Source organism: Notolepis coatsorum (genome assembly GCF_963971535.1).
Source record: "Notolepis coatsorum genome assembly, chromosome: 19".
Classification (NCBI taxonomy): Eukaryota; Metazoa; Chordata; class Actinopteri; order Aulopiformes; family Paralepididae; genus Notolepis; species Notolepis coatsorum.
Window position 1 is genome coordinate 65703665 of NC_140183.1, and position 23154 is coordinate 65726818.

The 23154-nt window shown below is 43.3% G+C and overlaps 1 protein-coding gene across 3 annotated transcripts in view; it reads left to right on the top strand.

Annotated features, from left to right (window-relative positions):
• The first annotated feature begins 3919 nt into the window (after positions 1-3919).
• The window catches only part of LOC311246183 (uncharacterized protein), a 32491-nt gene continuing 13256 nt past the window's right edge, over positions 3920-23154 (top strand). For 2 of the 3 annotated variants that reach the window (XM_084336300.1, XM_084336301.1), the window contains exons 1-8: positions 3923-4045; positions 6486-6619; positions 10388-10415; positions 11540-11617; positions 11699-11838; positions 14321-14446; positions 14818-14863; positions 21890-21946. In XM_084336300.1, the coding sequence (XP_084192426.1) occupies positions 3979-4045; positions 6486-6619; positions 10388-10415; positions 11540-11617; positions 11699-11838; positions 14321-14446; positions 14818-14863; positions 21890-21946 (676 nt within the window). In that variant the 5' untranslated portion in view covers positions 3923-3978. Of the gene's footprint in view, positions 4076-6485; positions 6620-10387; positions 10416-11539; positions 11618-11698; positions 11839-14320; positions 14447-14817; positions 14864-21889; positions 21947-23154 lie in introns of all 3 variants that reach the window. The other variant, XM_084336302.1, reaches the window with a different exon arrangement.

The following is a 23154-nucleotide window of genomic DNA, read 5'->3' on the forward strand; positions in this document are numbered from 1 at the left end:
TTGCAGAGGCCATACATCCAACTAATGGAAGATAGTTTAATTAACTTTAATTAACAGATTGCAGAATGGGTACAGTACAGTTCAATACACACAATTGTTAAGGGGATGCAGACCAGAGAAAGACTTTCGACTTGTTTACATCAGGGTCCACCATTTTCAATTCGTAATGAAATTGCTATTATGAGTGTCTGCATGAACACACAACTGTAACTGTACTCAAAAATAACAAAATAAGGGTTGTCTCAGTTCACAACTATATTGGTCAAGTTTTGGGTGGGACTTGTTTGCGTCCCTACATCTTCTTATTCAATTGAGCGAGATGCTCGGTTATGTCACACAGCCAGTTTGCATCTGACAGTTCAGACAATATTTCTTCAACTCTTTGTTACCTATTCCGCCTGGATCTTTTTGTATTTTGGGCTGTAAAATTGTCAAAGAATGTCTGAGGAGTAAGTGCTTTTGGCTTCTTTCCTTTGTTACTTCATCAATACCTCAGATGTTCAACATACATGTATGTGTAAGAATATGTAATAACTAAGGCTGTCAAAGTTAAAGCTTTATTAACGCATTAACCCACAATTATTTTAACGCCGCTATTTTTTAACCCAAGATTAATGTTTAAAAAAAAGTTTTCTTGGGGGGCCACATCAAATGACGTGGCGGGCCACATTTGGCCCGCGGGCCATGAGTTTTACACCTATGGTAGACACTCAAACACCACTTCTTTTGTAAGAGCAGGACAGCTCCCAGCAAAGCCATCTGCAAGAGTAGAGGCAAGTAGGCAACCCTCCTGGACACTGCCCGGGACTGGAGAATGCAGGTTGACTTGGACCAGAAACGAATCTTTCCGCCTGAGATCATTACAACTAACCTCAGGCCGGACCTGGTCTTGTGGTCAACCTCCCAGAAGTCTGTATTCATTGTGGAACTAACTGTACCATGGGAGGCTGCAGTTGGTGAAGCATATGAACGTAAACGACTGAAGTACTCCGACATAGCAACCGAGGCAGAACAACGTGGCTGGCGTGCCCAGGTGCTTCCGGTTGAGGTTGGATCTAGAGGATTTGTTGCCATGTCCACAACCAAGCTTCTTAAGGGGATGGGAGTGCGAGGACAGGCGTTCCGACAAGCTGTCAAAACACTGTGAGAGGCTGCCGAACGAAGCAGCAGATGGCTATGGATTAAGAGAAAGGACCCCAACTGGGCTGCAAAATGACCATCGAGGGGTAAAAGCAGAGGGGGGCACACCTGGGACGCCAGGTGTTGCCGTTGAGCGCTTCGGAGGTGTCGTGGGCCTGTCAACGAAACACCAATGAAGGAGGGTGCCCACCTGAAGACCCCAGTGAAGCTTTTACCACTACCCCATTCAATAAAAAGTGCTGATTATCTAAGGGATTGTAATATCTAGTCATATAAGCTCAACAAATTCATTCATGTCATAAATGTCTATGAATTGAAAATGGCGGACCCTGATGTAAACAAGACAAACGTCTTTCTCTGGTTTGATTGATTGATTGAAAAGTTTATTAACAGATTGCAGAATGGGTACAGTACAGTACAGCTCAATACATACAATTGTTAAGGGGATGCAGACCAGAGAAAGACTTTCGTCTTGTTTACATCAGGGTCCCCCATTTTCAATTCATCATAACATATATGACATACATGACATACAGATAGACAGTACTGCTACATCTATACATTTATGACATATCAGATTTGCAAATACAGTACTGTTTGTGATACAAAAGTGTCCAGAAAAGGAGTGTATATACATTTGGCGTAGAAACTGTACATTGGAGGAGGTTGGTTGGGTGGGGTGGGGTTGGGTGGGTTGGGTGAGGGCTGTACATTGGAGGTGGGGGGGGGGGGGGGGGGGGGTTGGGTAGGGGACACACACACATTTTACACTGTACATTGGAATATTGACAAAGCCTTACTTGGTCATTTACTGTACAACTAGGTTAGGACATTTGTAGGGGCCAGTTTCGAATTGCAGTCTCACGTAGGTGTTTTTTGAGAGTGTTTTTGAAAGTGGGTAGTGATTCACATTCCTTTACAGCTTTAGGCAGGGCGTTCCACATTGATGTGCCATAATTGCGAAACGTGTTTAGTCCCTTGTTTGAGCCGAATCTGGGTTTTACATGATTTGTGGAGCTCCCTCTGGTGTTGTGATCGTGGTATTCACTGACCTTTGGGAAGTATTTTGACATGTACATGGGTACCTTGGTCGCGTAGTGTATCTTGTAGACCAGGCCCATTGCAAGTTGCTGTACTCTGTCGTCTACTCTAAGCCATCCTAGGTTGTCAAAGTGGGCAGGGGTGAGGTGGGTTCTAGGAGTCAGGTCAAGTAGTAGTCTGACTAGCTTGTTTTGAGATGTTTGTAATTTGTTTTTTAGTGCCTTTGAGGTGCTTTGGTACCATGAGGTGCAAGCATAGTCGTAGTACCCTTGAATGAGTGCTCCTGCTAGAGTCTTCAGGGTATTCTTGTTTACCAGAGAGGAGATCCGGTACAAGAATCGCGTTCGTTGGTTGACTTTTTTTATTACATTGGATGCCATTTTGTCACAGGAAAGATTAGCCTCTAGGATGGAACCCAGGTAGGTAATTTCATCTTTCCTTGTGATAATATTGTCACCCACTGTAACCGAGAAGCCGTCGGTCTTGCTGAGTTTGTTATTTGAACCGAAGAGAATGGACTCTGTTTTGCCCATGTGTAATGATAGTTTGTTGTCGGCGAGCCATATGCAGATTGGTCTGCATCCCCTTAACAATTGTGTGTATTGAGCCGTACTGTATTGTACCCATTCTGCAATCTGTTAAAATAAAGTTTTCATTCATTCATCCATTCGGGCAGCCTATTGCTTAATAACAGCGCAGCAGTGCTGCTTTTGCTTCCGCGTTTTCCCTGCCGCGGTCACATGGTCAAATTGTCACATTCTTGCACTGCTGCGCTGTTAAAAGCAACACGCATTCGGGCAGTTTATAGCTTATCCGCAACAGTAAGTGACTTCTGGGGTAGGCCTGATTGGCCCCGACAGGCACGTGACGCGCAACTTTCTCTGCCGCGCGGCACGCTCCGCGGAGCGGAGCGGCAGAGCTTGCGGAATGATGTAACCGTCCAAATACGCTATGACTTTCATTTGGCGCTTCAGCTCACCTGGCAGAGCAGCGGTCCTGCGATCCTGCGGTCCGTTGTTGACGAGTTCGAATCCCATTGAATTTTTTTAACGTGATTTTTTTTTTAACGTGTATTCTTTCGCCGGTTAAGGTTAGGCATGGTTAAGGTTAAGGTTAAGGTTAGGCATTGTTTCGGAGTTGGTTAAGGTTAGAACGGTTAAGTTTAGGCGCTGTAAAGGAGCTGGTTAAGGTTAGAGTTTGTGTTAGAGAATGGCAATATTCTTTCTATGGTTAAGGTTAGGCATGGTTAAGGTTAAGGTTAAGGTTAGGCATTGTTTCGGAGTTGGTTAAGGTTAGAACGGTTAAGTTTAGGCGCTGTTAAGGAGCTGGTTAAGGTTAGAGTTTGTGTTAGAGAATGGCAATAGACAGCCTATTTCCGCGCGACAGCTCTCAGCAGCCTCGTTGCGCGTCCTGAGTTTGCCGCGTCACGTGCCTGTCGGGGCCAATCAGGCATACCCCGGAAGTCACTTACTGTTGCGGAACAGTTACACGCATTCGGGCAACGTGGGAAAATGGGTTTCTAAAAATGTACACTCCAGTCCAGTAGGTGGCGGTAATGCAACTAAAAATAATTTGCAAAACGCCGCCTTAAAGAAGAGCACCAGTACTTCCGCGTTACATGGAGCTCGTGAGTGGGAGGGGGAAGGAGAGCGCGGCGGGATACAATGAATTAATTAATTAAGTTAATGTTGTGTTGAATGTTGATGTGATTTTTGGCTAGCCGTAGCTACAACCCCCTACGTCAAGGCTCCCCCATTAATTCACGCTCCCTTCCCCCCACTTCCCCCGCTCTCTCCAATGAGCTCAAAATACCGGAAGTGTTCCGGTGGTCTATTTTTCATGAACCAGCCATCCACATCCAGAGGTTAGAGGCGTCTCCACTGTTCGTATAAATGTAAGAAATTGTATTTAACAGGCTATTAATACAGCATTCCTAACGTTACATTATTTGATGGCCCTTTGCATAGCACTAAAGTGTTAACTTGAGTGAAAGTCGTGTAGCGTAGCTAACGTTAGTCGGGAGAGCTCTGGATGTATCTAACGTTAAAGTAGCTTAACCCAACCTGGTTACAATAATATTGTACTAACGTTCAAATCATCGCGTGTTATTTAATCTTGGAGGGTAGCTAGCTAACTGCATTTACTGAAAATGTTAATTGATGCAGAACGGACCTGCCTTGCTAAATCTGGCTGCTGTATACACCTGATCTTGAGTCTGGCTTGATTTATTGACATTATTAACGGAAGAACAACAGGCACAGCACGAGAACAAGAATGTCCAGATATCAAAATAAAACGAGATTATTCATACATTCAGATTTTTTTTGCTGAAGCGCAGCCGAGCTTTCGTTGATTGATTGAAAATGTTATTAACAGAATGCAGAATGAGTACAGTACAGCTCAATACATACAATTGTTAAGGGGATGCAGACCAGAGAAATACTTTGGTCTTGTTTACATCAGGGTCCCCCATTTTTAATTCATCAGGACATATATAACATACATTACATGACATTCAGATAGAGACAGTACTGCTACATCTATACATTTATGACATACCAGATCTACAAATATACACTACTATTTATGTGTACAAAAGAGTCTAAAAAGAGAGTATATACATTTGAGAGGGAAGAAACTGTACATTGGAAGAGGTTGGGTAGGTGGGTGGGGGTGGGTAACTGTACATTGGAGGTGGTTGGGTTTGGACATTTACAGGGGCCAGTTTAGAATTGCAGTCTCCCGTAGTGCTCTTTGAGAGTGGTTTTGAAGGTGGGTAGTGATTCACATTCCTTTACAGCTGTGGGTAGGGCGTTCCACATTGATGTGGCATAATTGCGAAAAGTGTTTAGTCCCTTGTTTGAGCCGAATCTGGGTTTAACATGATTTGTGGAGTTCCCTCTGGTGTTGTGGGCGTGGTATTCACTGACCTTTGGTAAGTATTTTGACATGTACATGGGTACCTTAGTCATGTAGTGTATCTTGTAGACCAGGCCCATTGCAAGTTGATGTACCCTGTCGTCTACTCTAAGCCATCCTAGGTTGTCAAAGTGGGCAGGGGTGAGGTGGGTTCTATGAGTAAGGTCAAGCAGTAGTCTGACCAGTTTGTTTTGTGATGTTTGTAATTTGGCAGGGAGTTATACTCTACTGCACCTGGAATGAACCTCTGTCTGTCGTGTTGAATTTGAGCCCGTCCGCTATTGGCCACACTGGCTCTGGGAGTTATGCGAGTCCTTCAGCAAGTATATATTTTGGACCAAGGGCATGGAAATTTTTAATAAACAATAACTAATTTGGGCCGATGCGAGTTCTGGGTTGAGTTTGTTTGGCGAGTCCACCAAACCTGCAACGTATAGCGTATATCATGCCAGTTAGGGTACCTTGTGTATACTGCACAGTAGGGCTGGGCGATATGGCCAAAAATGATATCGCGATAACAATATGATAATGTCATATATATATATATATAAATGTATATAAACAACAGTATGTTTATTTTGCAGCAATTCTTTGTCGTTGCCGCCATCTTTAGTGTTACAGCCCCTCACACTCCAGTTCTCAGGCTGCAGCTGGTTTGAAAGCTAAAGTAAACAGGCTTCTCTGCTGGCTGTGGCTCCAAGGGAGTTGAACAGTTCTGGCTCTGCTAGTATCTTTTCTATCTTTTGGTGCTTTTTTGGTGGACAAACCACCGCACATGTGCACCGTGACTCGTGACTGGAGACTAGCTCTGCTAGCACACATAGCCGATAGCCTACTGTGCACTGTACAGACGGTTTCAAACTGTATTTTAAATTAGAAAGCAAACAAAAATAAATCTCAATTTGGTCAGTATTGTCATTTGGACAAGCAAAGCCATTACTTTAAGTTGCAGGCAAGAAAGACAAGTCTGTCCACTGCCCTGTTGCAGGTAAAAAAAAAATTATATTTTTTCCCCTCTATCGATTATTAAAATATATCGCGATAATTATCGTTTTATCGCCCAGCCCTACTGCACAGTGTGTTTACTTCTATAGTAGCCTATATATTCAGATTTGAATTCTTTATTGTCCATTTTTATTGTAACATATAATATAACTGGGGGCATACAGAACCTTATCTGCACCTTTTGATTGTTTACTTTTCTCATATTCTTATATTGCTTACTTACACTGTTTATTTGTACTTTTTGTGTCTTTCTACTATTACAATGCCCATAACTGTACACCCCCCCGCCCCCCCCCATGCTGCTATGATGCCCGGATTTCCCAAAGAGGATCAATAAAGGAATATCTTATCTAATCTCTTATCGTATGTGTCCTTTACAGATCGGTCTTCCATGTTTTCCCCACAGTCAAGAATGGAGTATGAACCTAATGTGCTTCACCCTCCCAGAACAAATGACCAAGGTGGTGCACAACCACTACAGAATACATTTAAGAATGCCAATGGAGCTGCCAAGGTAAGTTCCCACCCTTTCAAAAAGCAGCCTTGAAGTGGCTTGCACCCTAAAGGAATTATCTTAACATTAATATTAATTAACATGATCTATTATTGAGTTCTGTCACACACACATGAGCCTACCTTTTCATTCATTCAACCTTTATTTAGCACTCTGAAATGCAATTGAGCGTTGGTCTTCATTTTCAATGCTCAGTCATCCCTACAAAACATAATTGGCAGTGTTAGTGGGTGGGAAGCCGGTGGGGTATGAGTCCCGGTCGTTGCAATAGCGACTCCTTACTGGTCGGTCAGGTCAGCCAGCAGGGAGGGTATCTCTCCAGTGTTAACCTCTGTTCGTGTTACGATCTCCCAGTGAAACTCCTCGCTGTCTGGTGAAAAGAAGCGTCTGTTGACTCCACGTGTATCGGATGAGCCATGTGAAAGTCTACTGGTACACCCTCCCCAGACCAACTGATGGGCAGCATGTGGTAGTCTACATCCTCCCCAGACCGACACAGTAGGGCAGCATGTGGTAGTCTACACTCTCCCCAGACCAACTGATGGGCAGCATGCGGTAGTCTACATCCTCCCCAGACCGACACAGTAGGGCAGCATGTGGTAGTCTACACTCTCCCCAGACCGACACAGTAGGGCAGCATGTGGTAGTCTACACTCTCCCCAGACCGACACAGTAGGGCAGCATGTGGTAGTCTACACTCTCCCCAGACCAGCAGTAGGGCAGCATGTGGTAGTCTACACTCTCCCCAGACCGACGCAGTAGGGCAGCATGTGGTAGTCTACACTCTCCCCAGACCAACAGTAGGGCAGCATGTGGTAGTCTACATCCTCCCCAGACCGACACAGTAGGGCAGCATGTGGTAGTCTACATCCTCCCCAGACCGACACAGTAGGGCAGCCTGTGGTAGTCTACACTCTCCCCAGACCAACAGTAGGGCAGCATGTGGTAGTCTACACTCTCCCCAGACCGACACAGTAGGGCAGCATGTGGTAGTCTACACTCTCCCCAGACCAACAGTAGGGCAGCATGTGGTAGTCTACATCCTCCCCAGACCGACACAGTAGGGCAGCATGTGGTAGTCTACATCCTCCCCAGACCGACACAGTAGGGCAGCCTGTGGTAGTCTACACTCTCCCCAGACCGACGGTAGGGCAGCATGTGGCACAGCCCAGACACACCAGCCGTGCGCGGGCCAGTGCTTCACTTTCGCTCCCATGTTAACGGACGTAGCTGTGCCCACCGGCCGTGCGACTCTCGGGCTGGAAGCGATCCGCTTTGGTTGGATTTAGAAGTGTGCGCCACCCGCTTGTTCACAGAATACACTCAATATCTGCATTATTACCACACATATAGATGTTGTTCAACCAGCTAATGTGTCCATCTTTCCCAATACAAATAAACCGTATTACTATACTTTTTCAGAAGTATAGTCACACTGATCAATTCATCATTCTAAAATGAATTCTAACATTCTAATTAATTATATAATAACTGGTTATACATGCAAAATGGACAATAGAACACTGGAACTGGACATTTAAAAAAAATCTTCAAACAGGGACTGACTTCACAATAGACTAGGCATTACAGCTGTTGTACAGCTAAATGTGCCTTCCTCCGTGCACTTTTACCCGCTCTAAAGTTGGACTTGTGTGCCTGGCCTCACGCGGAACCTGTGAGTGCCTGTGTGCACGGCTGGTGTGTTTGAGCTGGTCGTCTACTACATCCTTCCCCAGACCAACAGTAGGGCAGCATGTGGTATTCTACATCCTTTCCCAGACCAACAGTAGGGCAGCATGTATTACGTAGTCTACATCTACACTACATCCTTCCCCAGACCAACAGTAGGGCAGCATGTAGTAGTCTACATCTACACTACATCCTTTCCCAGACCAACAGTAGGGCAGCATGTGGTATTCTACATCCTTTCCCAGACCAACAGTAGGGCAGCATGTAGTACGTAGTCTACATCTACACTACATCCTTCCCCAGACCAACAGTAGGGCAGCATGTAGTAGTCTACATCTACACTACATCCTTCCCCAGACCAACAGTAGGGCAGCATGTGGTATAGTCTACATCCTTCCCCAGACCAACAGTAGGGCAGCATGTGGTATAGTCTACATCCTTTCCCAGACCAACAGTAGGGCAGCACAACGACCAGGGGAGAATTGGTATAACAACAAAATTGGGGGGTGAGGGGAAAAAAGCACACAAAGCTAAAATAATAATAAATAATAAAACTGTTACATACTGACGCAGGGAGGTTTACCATCATAATATAAAATTGTCCATAAGTTAGTGGCACATTTTTGTTGAAGCTCATTCCAAGAAACTGGGTCATTAAAACAAAAGGCTGACTTTCCAAGTTCATACCGTGCTCAGGAGACCTTAAAAGAGCACGCCAACTTTTTGGAAAATTAGCTTATTTGCCATCTACCCTGGAGTTAGACAAGCAGATGCATACCCTTTTCTTCTCTGTGCATGCATTAGGCTTAGGGAACAGCCACACCGTTAGCCTAGCTTAGTGTCATTTAATGGAACTATGTGTGCCAGTGTAGCTTAGTTCCCAACACTCCAAATACAACTCTCCTTTCAAACTTTCCTTTAAACATGTCGTGACCTGTGTATTTACCACGTGGAGACATTTTAGTTTTTTTTGTCGAACCACTGCTGTCTGGGCACAGTGATTTCACGCATCACCCCTCCCCTTCTAACTTCCGTCAATAAAGGATAAAGGCAATGTGACTTGTAGCTAGCGACAAGACACGCTTTCCTTGAACAGGGCTTTCAGAGGTGATGCGTGAAACCACTGTGCCAAGGCAGCAGATGTTTTTCACGTGGTAAATACACAGGTCACAACATGTTTACAGCAAAGTTTTGAAGTTGTATTTGGAGTGACTGTTGGGAACTAGGCTACACTGGCACACCTACTTGCAGTGAATGACACTAAGCTAGGCTAACGGTGCGGTAATACAATTGTAATGGTGCTGTCATTCAATCAAAACTGTCTATTTTCTTACCATCCCGTTGCATGATGGTACACCTTCATATTCTGTACACCTCCCAGCCCTAACTGGACTGAGCTTGTTGCTAGTATCCTAAGGCAGTATTTATCCTCCTACAAATGAAACTGACCATTTTGTTCTGGAGTTTACCTTCCCGAACACTTTCATGGCCAAGCTTTCCCCTCTTTAAGATGTCATCACACATACAGCCCAAGAAATTCACAGAGCTCTTGGTTGATATGACGGTATTACCTGTGCTTTGTTAAGCCTGGGTGTTTTGCCAAGATGTATGGAGAGCTTGTTATCAGAGAGCCAATTTATACTGAATTCTTATGAGAAACCATCAAGGCAGAATCATCAGCATACATAAATAAATGACTTGAGCAAATGGTATATAATGTATATCATTTATGTACAACAAGAGTGGTCCTAAGACGCTCCCTTGCGGGACCCCACAACTGATCGATTTGGCATCAGATTGTGAGCCACCAACCTCAACTCTATGGATAGTGGCTTTGCCTCATGTGGTATTGATTTAATGAACATTACATAATTGGTCTCAACCTTTGGCTCTATCAAGGGCTACTTAGTTTTACTTTACGTTTTACACTACTGTAAAGACACATCTCTGTGATGTGCCCCTGTCTTTTTCCAAGGGAATATGGAGGATGTATCTAACATTCCTCCATAGCCTGTTGAGTGTGGAGGACTAGTCTCATCCCGTCACTAATGCCTATATGTGTCTCCCTTCCACTGACAGAAAAGGCAGCAGCAAACCACTAACATAGGTAAGTCCTGGCTCCACACAGTACCATGCTGCTGATGATGGGAGTTGGCAGCTGAGCCCTTGGCGAGTGCTTGATGGCGGTGGCGGTGGCATGTTCACCACCCTTGAGATTCACTCTCTGAGTTGTGGTTCGACATCGGGCTGTCCGGGGGCTCAGTGTTCTTCACGGCTCAGATGTACTCTTGAAGAGTATTTTCCAAGGTCTTGCTAAAATATTTAGCTAAACCGGTTTCATTTTCAATGGTTCTGAGCTATGAACTGAACAACGTTAGAAATTACAACGGATCCTTACAGAACGATGCTTCAGCAATGGCCGGCATCTCTAGCTTCTTTTGTACCTGGCAGCTTTAGTGGCGAGAGCACTTGGACCAGGGTTTATAAGGACTAGACATCGTTGGTGTCTTCATGCATCTGTTGGAGTGCTGCTTGCTGAAGACCCTCTCACTGCAGGGCACTTTGTGCTGGGCGGTAGTTGTGTGAACATCTATCTATCTTTTTTCTGTTTCATAAACATTTTAAAAACACTGCTGAATGCAGTATTCTCTTTTCTCCACTCTTGAGGCCTGTATTATACTGGCCTTACTTGAGTGAGTGGCTAATGATCCACTCCATGCTCCTAAATTGTAGTGAACTCTCCTCTCCCTGCTTATCAGATTACATTGAATCATGCAGGTGTTTCATCAGTCTTTGACAGCTGAGCTGCCTCATCGGTATCCACAGAGGTGGATGGGCATGGTGAGAAGCAGTGCCTCATGGGAGTTGTAGTCCTGCGGCCCAGCTCTGGGCTATGTGAAGGTTGGCAGAGAACTACTGCTGCCACTGTTCCCTCCAGGGCGTAACGAGCACTCATGAGGAGGTTGTGTTTCTAACAGTTGTTCAGCGAATAAAGGACCTATAACATCCAGGCCTGATTTAACTGGCCTTCTGACCTTCTAGTTTGTATAAAAGCACAATCACATTTGTAATGACGCAATGTCTGCCTTTATAGATGAGGCTCCTCAGCCATAGGCTGTGTGGAGGTTAGTTGGTTGGACGTGAACCTTGGGGTTTCACTTGTCCACTTGTAAGGCTTTAGTTTAGTGACTATCGTTTAGCTTTCTGCTAATTGCTGTTGTGTTTTCTCAGTCTACAATAAAGGAACATCCGTCCGTTTTCTTGCTTCTCTCACCAATCTTCTGAAAGGCGTCACTGAGCCTGTTCTTGGTAAGCAGCAAAGCCAGTTCCTCACATACACTCATCATCCGCGCTGAAGCACTCATCAGAATGTTCCGTGTGTCTCCACAGGCCTGCGCTATGTTTGGGAATACCGTAGCCCCAGCAAATCTGTCCCTCCTCACTACCAGTGTAAGCTCTGCGCCGTGACCCGCTTACAGCATGACATGCTGGCCCATGTCAAGGGCTGGAAACACTGCTTCAGATACTTGGTGAGTGTGATGGTTCCTCTGTTGTCATTTGGTGAGTGTGATGGTTCCTCTGTTGTCATTTGGTGAGTGATGGTTCCTATGTATGTGTCTCAGTTGTCAATTGGTGTGTTAACTCATTCACTGCCAGCTATTATACTTATCCTGTTCTAGTTAGGCCACGCTTTAAAAGATAGGAGTGCGTCACCTTGTTTGTAGAGCTATATCTATATTCTATATTATAGCTATGGATACAATACTATTGTCTTCATTTGACTAACTATCTTCTGTCCTGTGCAAAAAAGAATAATTTTTTTCATTAATAAGTTCGTGTGTTATCCCGTGGTGAATATAAGTATAGTTTCGGAGTGATCCGGGCTAATTCCTGGTAGGCTGAGTTATAGGGCGCAACATGAATTTGACTAAAAGCATTGGCGTTTCATCCCTGGACACGCTACTATTTCAAAATCAAATGTATATAATAGGTATTATTAGGGTTGGGCATCGTTTGGATTTGAACGATTCCGATTCTCCGTTTCGATTCCTGTTCTAAACGATTCTCGATTCCGATTCTTTGAGGTGCACGTCAAAACAGGTCACAGCTTATTTCGCAGGAGAATTTTTATTTATAAAATCCTTTATTTTTTTCATACTATTCACATTGTCAGTTGACTTGATCGTTTAATTTGGTTGCTGTACTGTAACTAGGGTATTAATTAACAAATTAATTTAAGAATCGAAATGCAAACATCTTCTTAACGGTTCCGGAACCGGAAGTTAGGAACCGGTTCCTATTGGAACCGGTTCTCTGTGCCCAACCCTAGGTATTATGTATCATCATGCTTTGATGGCCAGTAACGGCATTCGTGTTGAACACTACAGATGCTGTCAGCTGGATCGATATCAAGCTGAAATTGAGGTCAGATAGTCCTTACCTTTGGTCGGGGGTATTCCAAAAAAAAAGATTCCAATTGTCTGATCGCGATTTCCAGTATTGGTGTCCATCTGGTCCCGGACATAATTTGGCACAACTGATCGAGTGTGCCAGATGCGTTTCGAAGTGGTCGGATGAAGCGATTTACTTGGCTCCGTCTAAATTTAGCGCCCGGAGGGATTTGAGTGTAACACAGGGTCTGGAACAGGGTTTACTGCACTCTCGACACTGCCACCTGGCAGGATCTGGCCGGTACTGCACCCTCTGGGTCCCAGTATGTCTTTTAACACATTGTCTGCCACGCAGTTTGCCCATCTTATACCACTTTCTGCCAGTGATGTAACCCTATGGAGTCGCTCACCTTCTTTGCAGGGCTATAACTTTTTAAATATTATAGCTATATCGACATTACTATGGCCCATTCAACATCGGGTATCTATCATTCTGGATGTGGGAACGTTATATTTTGCCATTCATATATTGTCGTGTTAGTACCGTCGTGAATATAAGCATTTTTTTATAGTGTAGAGCAGCAATTCCTAGAACGCGAGTTATAGGCCCCGACGCATATTATACATAATCGATTGGCGTTTCGTTCCTATACACGCTATATACAAAATTTCAAATGCATATGCTCGGTATACATTATGCTCCATCATGCGTGAAGGAAAGGGGGGTGGGGGGTCATTTATGATTCCTTGAGTGTCAGTAACGGCTTTCTTTAGTACGACATCATACGTTGATCAGATGGATTGCAATGAAATAAATGCACAATCGAGCTGGAATTAACGTTAGATTCCTCTTACCTGTGGTCGATGAGTCTGGAGAAAAAAAATTCCAATAATTTGATTTCGATCTGCTAGATCCATTTTCCGTTTGTACGACGCAATAAACGCCGAAAGCATATTGATTCTTGCGTCTCGAAAGCGATCCAATGCACTCGAGGTGTTTGTCTAGATCCACGTAACAAGATAGCTCTGCCGGAACTTTTTCCCCGATGCACAGAGCGCCACATCCGGTTTAGAGTGGAGTGCAACTCGCCCGAAATCCACCAGGCGGCAGTATTGAGGCGTTGCAATATCAGACAGAGTCCAGCTGGCTCCCGGAGCCTTCCTGGATGAATTATGAATGCCAATAGCGAATAAAGGAAATAACTATCATTAAAAACTAGTAAACTCGTTGTTGGCGTTATTAGATTGGCGGGCAATAACGAGTAAACTCGTTTTTGGCGCAGGATGTGTTAACGGCAACATATTGAATAGAATATTAAAATAGAAAAAAAGAAACGGACCAAATAACGAGTTTACTCGTTGTTGGCGTTCAGCGCATGGCGCCCAATAACGAGTAAACTCGTTGTTGGCAGGGAATGAGTTAATGAGCATATAACATGGTTCCTCATGGTGTTCTGGTGTGTGTGTTAATGAGCACATAACATGGTTCCTCATGGTGTTCTGGTGTGTGTGTGTGTGTGTGTATGTTAATGAGCACATAACATGGTTCCTCATGGTGTTCTGGTGTGTGTGTGTTAATGCGCACATAACATGGTTCCTCATGGTGTTCTGGTGTGTTCAGAAACATGCCCATGCTGATAAGGTGGACTTTGAGGAGGAAGTGGCTATGCTGTCTTCTGCTGCCAGGAAGACCATTAAAGTGACCTCAGCAGAGGTCGAGAAGGCAGAGGGGAGGGGTCAACTAAAGGTGAGGATTCCCAGGATTTAGGCAAAATATCATGTCCCTTGACGGCTGCAATAGTAGGTAGTACAGTAGGTAGAATCCAGTGTGGGCAATCTGGAAATTATTTTAACCATTTGGGTACATTCATAAAGATTGTTGGGGAGTTTGACTAGGAAATGGGTACACGGCTTTTAGGTCTACAGTATATTATTTAGGCACGTGTTACGGTTTGTTTACTGACATGACAAATGTAAGCAAACATTTTCATGGCTTCAATATACATTTTCAAACTCATGTTTAGCTGTTGCATGCTTTGTTTTTGTGGTGGGGCTGTCTCTTTTGTGTGCATTTGGATCCGTGATTTGGCCTTTAACCGCTTATGTGTGGTGTTGTAGGTGATCTTTAAGGAGCCCTGTCAAGTCCAAGCCTTCAAAGGACTCGGTAAGTTACTACATTTATACGCATTTGTAAGCCTGAAGGGCTTGAAACAGTATGTGACAGTGTCTGTCTATACGTCTGTACTTTTTTTATGATCAAATCTTTAAATTTCTCCTTTTTTTTTTTTTACATGAAATATAAAACAAGACACCACACAATACAATACTAATCATAATAGACATGACTTCACATGACAATAATAACAATAATGACAGTAGAATCACAACAATTATAAATACAGAACCTAAAAATAAAAACAAATGACAAATTATTAAAAACAAATTATATTACCACAGACACCACAAAAGACATTTCCTCCCCCACTCCCACCCCAGACCGCTCAGCCGCTATATGGTGGTCTTAATCTTCTCTGCCGCTGCGACCTACAGCTCAATGCTGGCCTGTCCCACTCCAACCACACGAGCAGTTGAGATCTCCAAATAAATAACATCCAGCAATGTCAGGGACCAGTTAATTACTGAGTCTCTAGTTATTTCCATCTCATTGCAATCAGCTTTTTGGCTGCTGTAACGCCTGCCAGAATAATTTGTTTCTGTTGTATGGATGTTGGTAGTAAAGATATATCGTTTAGAAGTAGGGATGTTTTTTCCTTTTTTTTTTTTATAAACGATACCGATCATTTCTGATATTACATTTGAATGCCAATATCGGCCGATAATATCGGTAGGCCGATAATATCGGACATCCCTATTTAGAAGTAATGTTGCTGCCGTGAGTGGAATTGATATATTACAGATGTTTGAGAGTTTAGTTGCTATAGATTTCCAAAAATGGGTTACTGGTGGGCAATCCCAGAACATATGCTTATACGTGCCGGTGGCTCTTAGAGAGCATACAGTGCTTTGGGAATCGGCCACTAGTCCCATAGCAAACAGCTTCCTAGGTGTGAGATACGTCCTATCTCACACGTATATAATTAAGATGTATTTGTTGGTGATTAGGTTTGCGGGAGGCTAATATAACATTTGTCCAAACGACGTCCCAGTCAAACTCAGGGTCTAACCCTGGGATGTCCCCTCGCCAGACTGTATCTAATGTTACATTTTTATGTGGATTTGATTAAACATGTATAAAAATCTGAGACAAACCCTCTTGTGGTTGTCCTGTCACCAATAAGCCTGACAAAGGGGTGTGGGTGCAACACCTGAGCCCACGCTACACCGTGGGCCCTGAGCGCCGACCTTAGTTGTAGGTAAAGGAAGAATGATTCGCCAGGTATATCATAACTTTTAGGTCCTGAAATGCTCAAAGACCGTTTTTATCATATATATCTTCCAGAGTATGAACTCCCCTCCTCTCCCATTGAGGAATATTAACAGGTTTGTGCCCAACACAATGAAAAATTGGAGAGGTCACAGGACCTCTCTCCATTATGCCACGTTTGAATCAATTTGATATAGGGATAGTGGAGTATACTACATCCTGTAGTCTTTGTGGTGAGACCGCTGCTGCTTCTAAGGAGCGCCAAGACAGCAATTTCAGGGTCAAGCCAGTTTGTCAGGGGCCTCAGCGAGAAGGACCAGAAATATAACTTAAAATCCGGGATTGCTAAATTGAGTGGTAGTTCTTTTGATTTTCGGGCGTTTGTTATTACAAATGAATTTAGATATCATAGTTTGAATCTTACGCAAGTGGTCTATTCAGGAGGAGGCAGGGGGAGCATTGAACTGACAAAATGTATCCTAGGTAGTATGTTCATTTTAATTATGGATGCTCGGGCCTGTAACGAATTAGGAAGGCTCGACCATCTATCCAGGTCCTGGTGTATTTTTTACATGTACCTGTAAAGTTAAATTTAAATTAGTAAGTCATCCGCATACAGCAATTTTGTGTGGTGTCTCATTGATTATTATAGGCGCGATTTCTTCTGATTGTCTAATGAATTGGGCTAATGGTTCGAGGGAAAACGCAAATAGTCCGGGGCTCAGAGGACAACCATGTCTGGAAGGTCTAGACACCGGGAAGAGTGTGGCGCATAATTTTCCCCCATTATTATTGCTGAGGGTGAGGCATAGAGAACCTTAATCATGTGTATAAATTGTTTTCCAAGTCCCATGGCCTCCAGTACCATCCAGAGATATGACCAGACTAGTCTATCGAATGCCTTCATGGCATCCAGAGACAGAACCGTGGCCGGAATTGTATTGTTCTTACTGTTGTCAATTACATGTAATAATCTGCTAAAATTATCTGCGGCTAATCAACCTTGAATAAATCCGGTCTGATCAGTGTACCAGAACCGTCATATACTTCTGCAGACGACAGGCTAATACTTTGCCAAAAAATGTAAGATCGGCCAGAGAAGACTCGGGGGGGCCTATAGCTACCACAGTCATTGGGGTACTTGTCTTTTTTAAGTAACAAGAGATCAAGGCCATGTTAACATCTCTCGAGAATCCCCCCTGTTTAATGGCATGTTCAATCATCTCGAACAGCAATGGGCCCAACTGGTCCCAGAATGCTAAGTAAAACTCAGGCGGGATCCCATCCCAGCCTGGTACCTTACCCCTCTGCATTTCAGCAATTGTCTGAGTTCTACAAGAGTGATTGATCTCCCCAATTCCCCAGCCTCTTCCTTGGATAATTTTGGTATTTTAAGACCATCAATAAATGTTTCAAATGGATTGGAATGATCAAAGTTGACCTCTGAGCTATACAGTTGTGAATTGAATTCTCTAAAAGTGTCATTAATCTTTTTTGAGTCAGTGGTGACTGCTCCTTGTTGTGTCCTGATTGAGTGGATATCCGAGAATTTATTATTTGAGCGTATTTTCATTGTCAATAAGCGGCTTAGTCTGGAGCCATGAAAGTAATAATTTTGCCTCGTCCTATGTATTAAAAACTGAGTGTTGTCTAAGTATGGTGTTTATTTCTTTTTTAACTATCCTGCATTGTGTCTTCACTTGTTCATTGTAGTTAGTCTGCAGTAAGGCGTATAGGTCTGCATATAGTGTTTCCACCTGTTTTTTTAAACGAGATTTACGCAAATTGGAAACAAAGTGTAACATGACTTATAACAAAGCCCTTCACTGCATTCCACAGGACTCTAGTGTCCTTGACCATGCCGATGTTAATCTTCAAAAATTCAGTACAGAAATCTTATTTTTTTTCGCAAGGATGAGTTAAAACTCCATCTGGGAGCTCTTGTGGCTAGCTTGCCAAACAATGCTGTAAAAGAAATCCCTTTGTGATCTGAGAGGGCTATGGGAACCAGCGAGACATCGAAATTATCAAACAAATTACGAGAATAAGTAGTCAATCCTAGAAAAAGTTTTGTGTCTGGATGAGAGGCAAGAATAGTCCTTTAACTCAATGGACGCCATACCCGAATAAAGTCTGGTTAACTTGCCGACGCTTGAGCGCCAAACCTGAGAAAAGTCGGGTTTTCATCGTTATTTCTTTTATTCGATATTTCCATTCATTATCCATCCAGGGAGCCTGGTGTTATCATAGGGAATGAGTCTGAGATCGCAAAAGTGCAATACCGGCCGCATCCTACCAGGCGGTGGTATCGAGCACCCTTTGAAACATTGTGTCTTGGGCTGTGCGTCGATCTAAAGTGCCCGGTCTGATTTTTCCATGTTTGGCAAGGGGAGCGCTTGTCCCGATCGGCTTGAGGAGCGTCAAATGCTCTAGATGGATGATGTGTGGCGGATTATGTTGGCGACACGATGTTTAGCCCCCCTGTGTTCCATATGAATGCGTTTAATTTAGCCATGATCGTAATTGTCTATGCATCTGATAACATACTAGGGCTGTCCCCGACTAAGGATTTGGATGGTTGACTATGATTAACCAAAATGTGCCGTTAGTCGACTATTGGTAAAAAAAAAAAAAAAAAAAAGTAGAATATTTAATTTGTTTTTTCATATATCTTTTGTGTGTATCATTCCATTTGGGCTGTGGGGGGTGCTTAATGTCTGAAGGAGTCGACTGAAGGCTTCTTGTCCTCTGCAAACGCATGCAATTGGTCCACTGATGGATACATCTTGATATTTGTCTAGTCTAGTGTGTTCATTAGATGGGTGAAATCCTCTTTCAGTGCCTCTGTGCCTGTTTTCGTAGGCAGTTAGCTTCTGGTATGCGTTCCATTAGCATTCGCCATGCTTCTAGGCCTCTTTTCTTTTGGAAAGAATGAAAAAAAAAAAAAAAATTTTTTTTTTATATATATTCGACTAAGAGGTTGGCCAGTCGACTACTGCTTCTTTCGACCGACTAATCGACTAATAGGGGTCAGCCCTATAACATACCAATGCGGCCAAGCAAGGATCGAAGCATGCAGATCCCGAGAGGTTTGGTCCATCTGTCCCATGATATTGGAGGAAGAACAATTATACTGACACAAAACAATAATACACAGAACACAGAAACCTATAATAACAGAAACCCCCCTGAAAAAAGAAGGTTGCATTCCAACACCTACATAACACTGAACAAACAAACACAGACAGATGAAACATTATTTTAACCTATACAGTTGTACAGGTAAGATGCAACATTACTTTAACCTATATAGTTGCACAGCTAAGATGTGACATTACTTAAACCTATATAATTGTACAGATAAGATGTGAAAAAATATAAATAAATGCAGTCAGGCCACTGAACTTAGAAGCAGGCCAGGCCAATAGTTAGATAACCTAGGTGGGGAACAACCAGGAGATCACTGCAACTCACACAAGTTGGAGAACTATCTCTCTCTTGCTCACACACACACACACGCGCACACACACACACACACACACACACACACACACACACACACACACACACACACACACACACACACACACACACACACACACACACACACACACACACACACACACACACACACACACACACACACACACAAAGGGAGCTGCATGTGATTGGTGGAGGCGGGACCCTTACAAAAAACCGAAAATCCATCAAAATCAGTGTTGTTGCTAATCATACATATGCTAGCCTGTTTTTTTAACAATAATTTGTGACACCATCACAAACACTGGCATTTAAAAATTCCTACACCAGAATGCAGGAAATTAAGTCTTTGTAACAAAAATATCCTGGTGGGGAACCCCAGACTCCCCGCTTAAAAAGTGGCCCGACTAGGGCTATATTTCGCACTATATTTCCTGGCCTGAATGATTTCCCCAGTCCGGCCCTGGTTAAAAGCCTCCAATGCTTATTAGTGTGTGTGCGTTTGAACGTTTGCATGTTTCAACCATACATTTCCATTTATAAAAATAAATAAAATAATAATAAAAAAATAAAATAATAATAATAATTTTTTTACCTCCTATAATAGTGGGGGTCGCGGCTCTCTGACACTGTTATTTCGGGGGTCGCGGCCTGAAAAGGGAACCCCTGCTTTAACCTATATAGTTGTACAGGTACGATGCACTGAGTTTGTAAGAGTCCCAGGGTCCAGCATGCGTCTATTTCTTTACCAACGGATTTCCAGTTCCGCGATCTGATTGGCCACTGACGTTTCTGGTGCGATCTGATTGGCCACTGATGTTTCTGGTCATGTGACATGTGCGCCCAATCGCGTGGCGCCTGTGTCTTTGCCCATTTCCGCCTCGAACGGTATGCAAACTACCTAACGCCTAGTTTATCACTGGTTAAGCTTAGGCGACTCTTTCGAAGTTGGTTAAGGTTAGAGTTTGGAATCAGGGCTGGTGTCCTATCGCCCTGCTCTAAGACAAACTCTAACCATAACCAACTTCGAAAGAGTGCCTAAGCTTAACCGGTGAAAGAAACAGGCGTCGCATGATTGGCCGCACATGTCACACGACCAGAAACGTCAGTGGCCAATCAGATAGCAGAACGCGCACGCGGAACTGGAAATCCGTTGGTAAAAGTATTGACGCGCCCAGCATAGATGACATAAGGAATCAATTTATCAAAGAAGCCTGGCTGGCCTGGTGGTGGTGGCTGGTAGCTGGTAGCCTGGGGCTGGCCTGGTGGTGGTAGCTGGTAGCCTGGTGGTGGCTGGTAGCTGGTAGCCTGGTGGTGGTGGCTAATAGCCTGGGGCTGGACTGGTGATGGTAGCTGGTAGCCTGGTGATGGTGGCTGGTAGCTGCAGGCTAGCTGCTGTAGGGCTGGTGGAGACATGCAAGCCTCGACTGAGGCTAGTAGGCCTCGACTGAGGCTAGTAGGCCTCAGCCCACAAAGCAGGGCAGATGGAGGCTACAGTTTGTAGAGCAGATGGAGTAAGCCTCAGCTCACAGAGCAGATGGAAAGGGCCTCAGGATGCAGATGGAGCCCACAACACTAAAACGGATTAAATAATCCACAAGCCACAGGAAGTTTCTTTAAACAAATATATGTATTTGCTGCTGCAGTCCCGGGCTAAAAGCGAGCCTCGCTGCAGCTAGCGCTTTGAGTAGGCTCAGCTTGTATAGCGGTTCCCCAGAAGCAAAACAAATACCCCAAACAGTCCACAAATTCACAGCACAAAATCCTTACCCGGATTGGAAAGAATGCCAGGATGAAAAATTAACTACTGGTCACTAAAAATAGTACAAAAAGTGTTAACTAATAAAAAGACAAGTTACAAACTTGACATGAGCAAACACTGAACAGAGACAGTAGACGTGCTGCCATCTTGGTTTTCCTATATGTCTGTACTTCTTGTTAAGTTTAATATTTTATGTAGTCTAATTACTATGGGAATTGCAGTTTTACCCAGGGTTCTATGGGAAGTAAATTAATGATGTTTTATCTGTGCATGTTGTTGGCGGGGGGAGCTCATGTCTTTCCATATACTCTGTATGATGGCATGTACAACAGTGCTGTATATACAGCATATTTACATTTAGCGCATATATATATATATATTTGTCTGAATATACCTGCATATAATAAACCTTCATTGTACTGTACCTGTGCTGATAAATGACAATACATTTGAATCTAATCGAATGTAATGTTGATGGAACCGAAACATGGGGAGTTATTGAACTAGAGATCACTGAACTCATCTCTCTGGTCTATCCTCATCTCTCTGTCCTCTTCCGTCAGACACCGCTATTCCCAAGGTGGTACCATCAGGGTTGGGACTCGCAGGGCCGAGACCAGGTGAGACATTATCGCTGTTCTCTTCTACGCAAAGTTCTGAATTCTGGAACCCTAGTTTAGTGTAGTTAGTCACAAAACCAATGCAAATGCAATGGGGCCACAGCCCAGTGTGTACAAGGACAAGCCCTGGAATAAATGCTGATGCCTATTCTGGTAGCACTGTATGGCGGTAAATGTTCGAAACTGTAATGATATGTTTGAATTCAAAATTGGAAGGGAGGGAGCCCTTCTATTCATTTCACAATCTGCTTCCCAGTGTCCCAGGTTATCAAACCATTCAAAATTACACAACAAATTGTCTTCCAAAATGTTAATTTACTCGTATGAACTAGACATATTTCAGAGCATGTCTAGTTCATGATTATAGTTGATGAGGGTCATTGCAGCCATCACTTGAACTGATGATTTGCAACGCATGGTCTCTAGCACCATCTCTTTTTTAATAACCCAAAGACGCTGAAAAACTATATTGGCTAAATAATGTGTAGGAAACATTGCCAGGTAAATAATTGTCCAACTCCAACAATATTTGGGCCAAAAAGGGAAGGAAGTTAATCAGATTCATTGTAGCATAAATAGGATTTACCAGCATTTACCTATTTATTTGAAAGCCATGTATAAACTATGAAACCACCGTAATAATACAGCCGGGGGTCTAAATGACTTTCAACATAGACATTCATGGCATTCTACCTTGAATACAGCCTCAACATCACCAGAAGTCACACCCAGTACCTGGTTTTACAGGTAGCCAAATATACCATTATGATGAGAAGTAGGTCTACATGATCCTAAAGATATGCAATAAATGTTTTACATTTAATAAACTTATAATGTTCTTTAACCAGTTCTCATTTTGCCTCACTGATCATTTGGAAATTACATATGTATTCCTTTTTTTATTATTGCAAAATTGGCAACAGTGGCATTAAATGGTATTACATTTAATTTGCTTCTGCATGTAGACACTGTTTATACAAAAAGAAAAGTGTTTACATAGATTTATCCACTACAGACGGGGCTTAAGAGGGAAAGAGCTGTCTCATTTCTTAATAGAGCGGCAGACAAGCCCCTGGCCGACACGGACAGAATAGGTTACAAAAACTATGAAGGTATTACTTTTATTTAATTTATTTAATCTTTTGTTCAACCAGAAAGGTCAATTAAGAACAAATTCTTATTTACAATGGCGGCATGGTATTCATTTC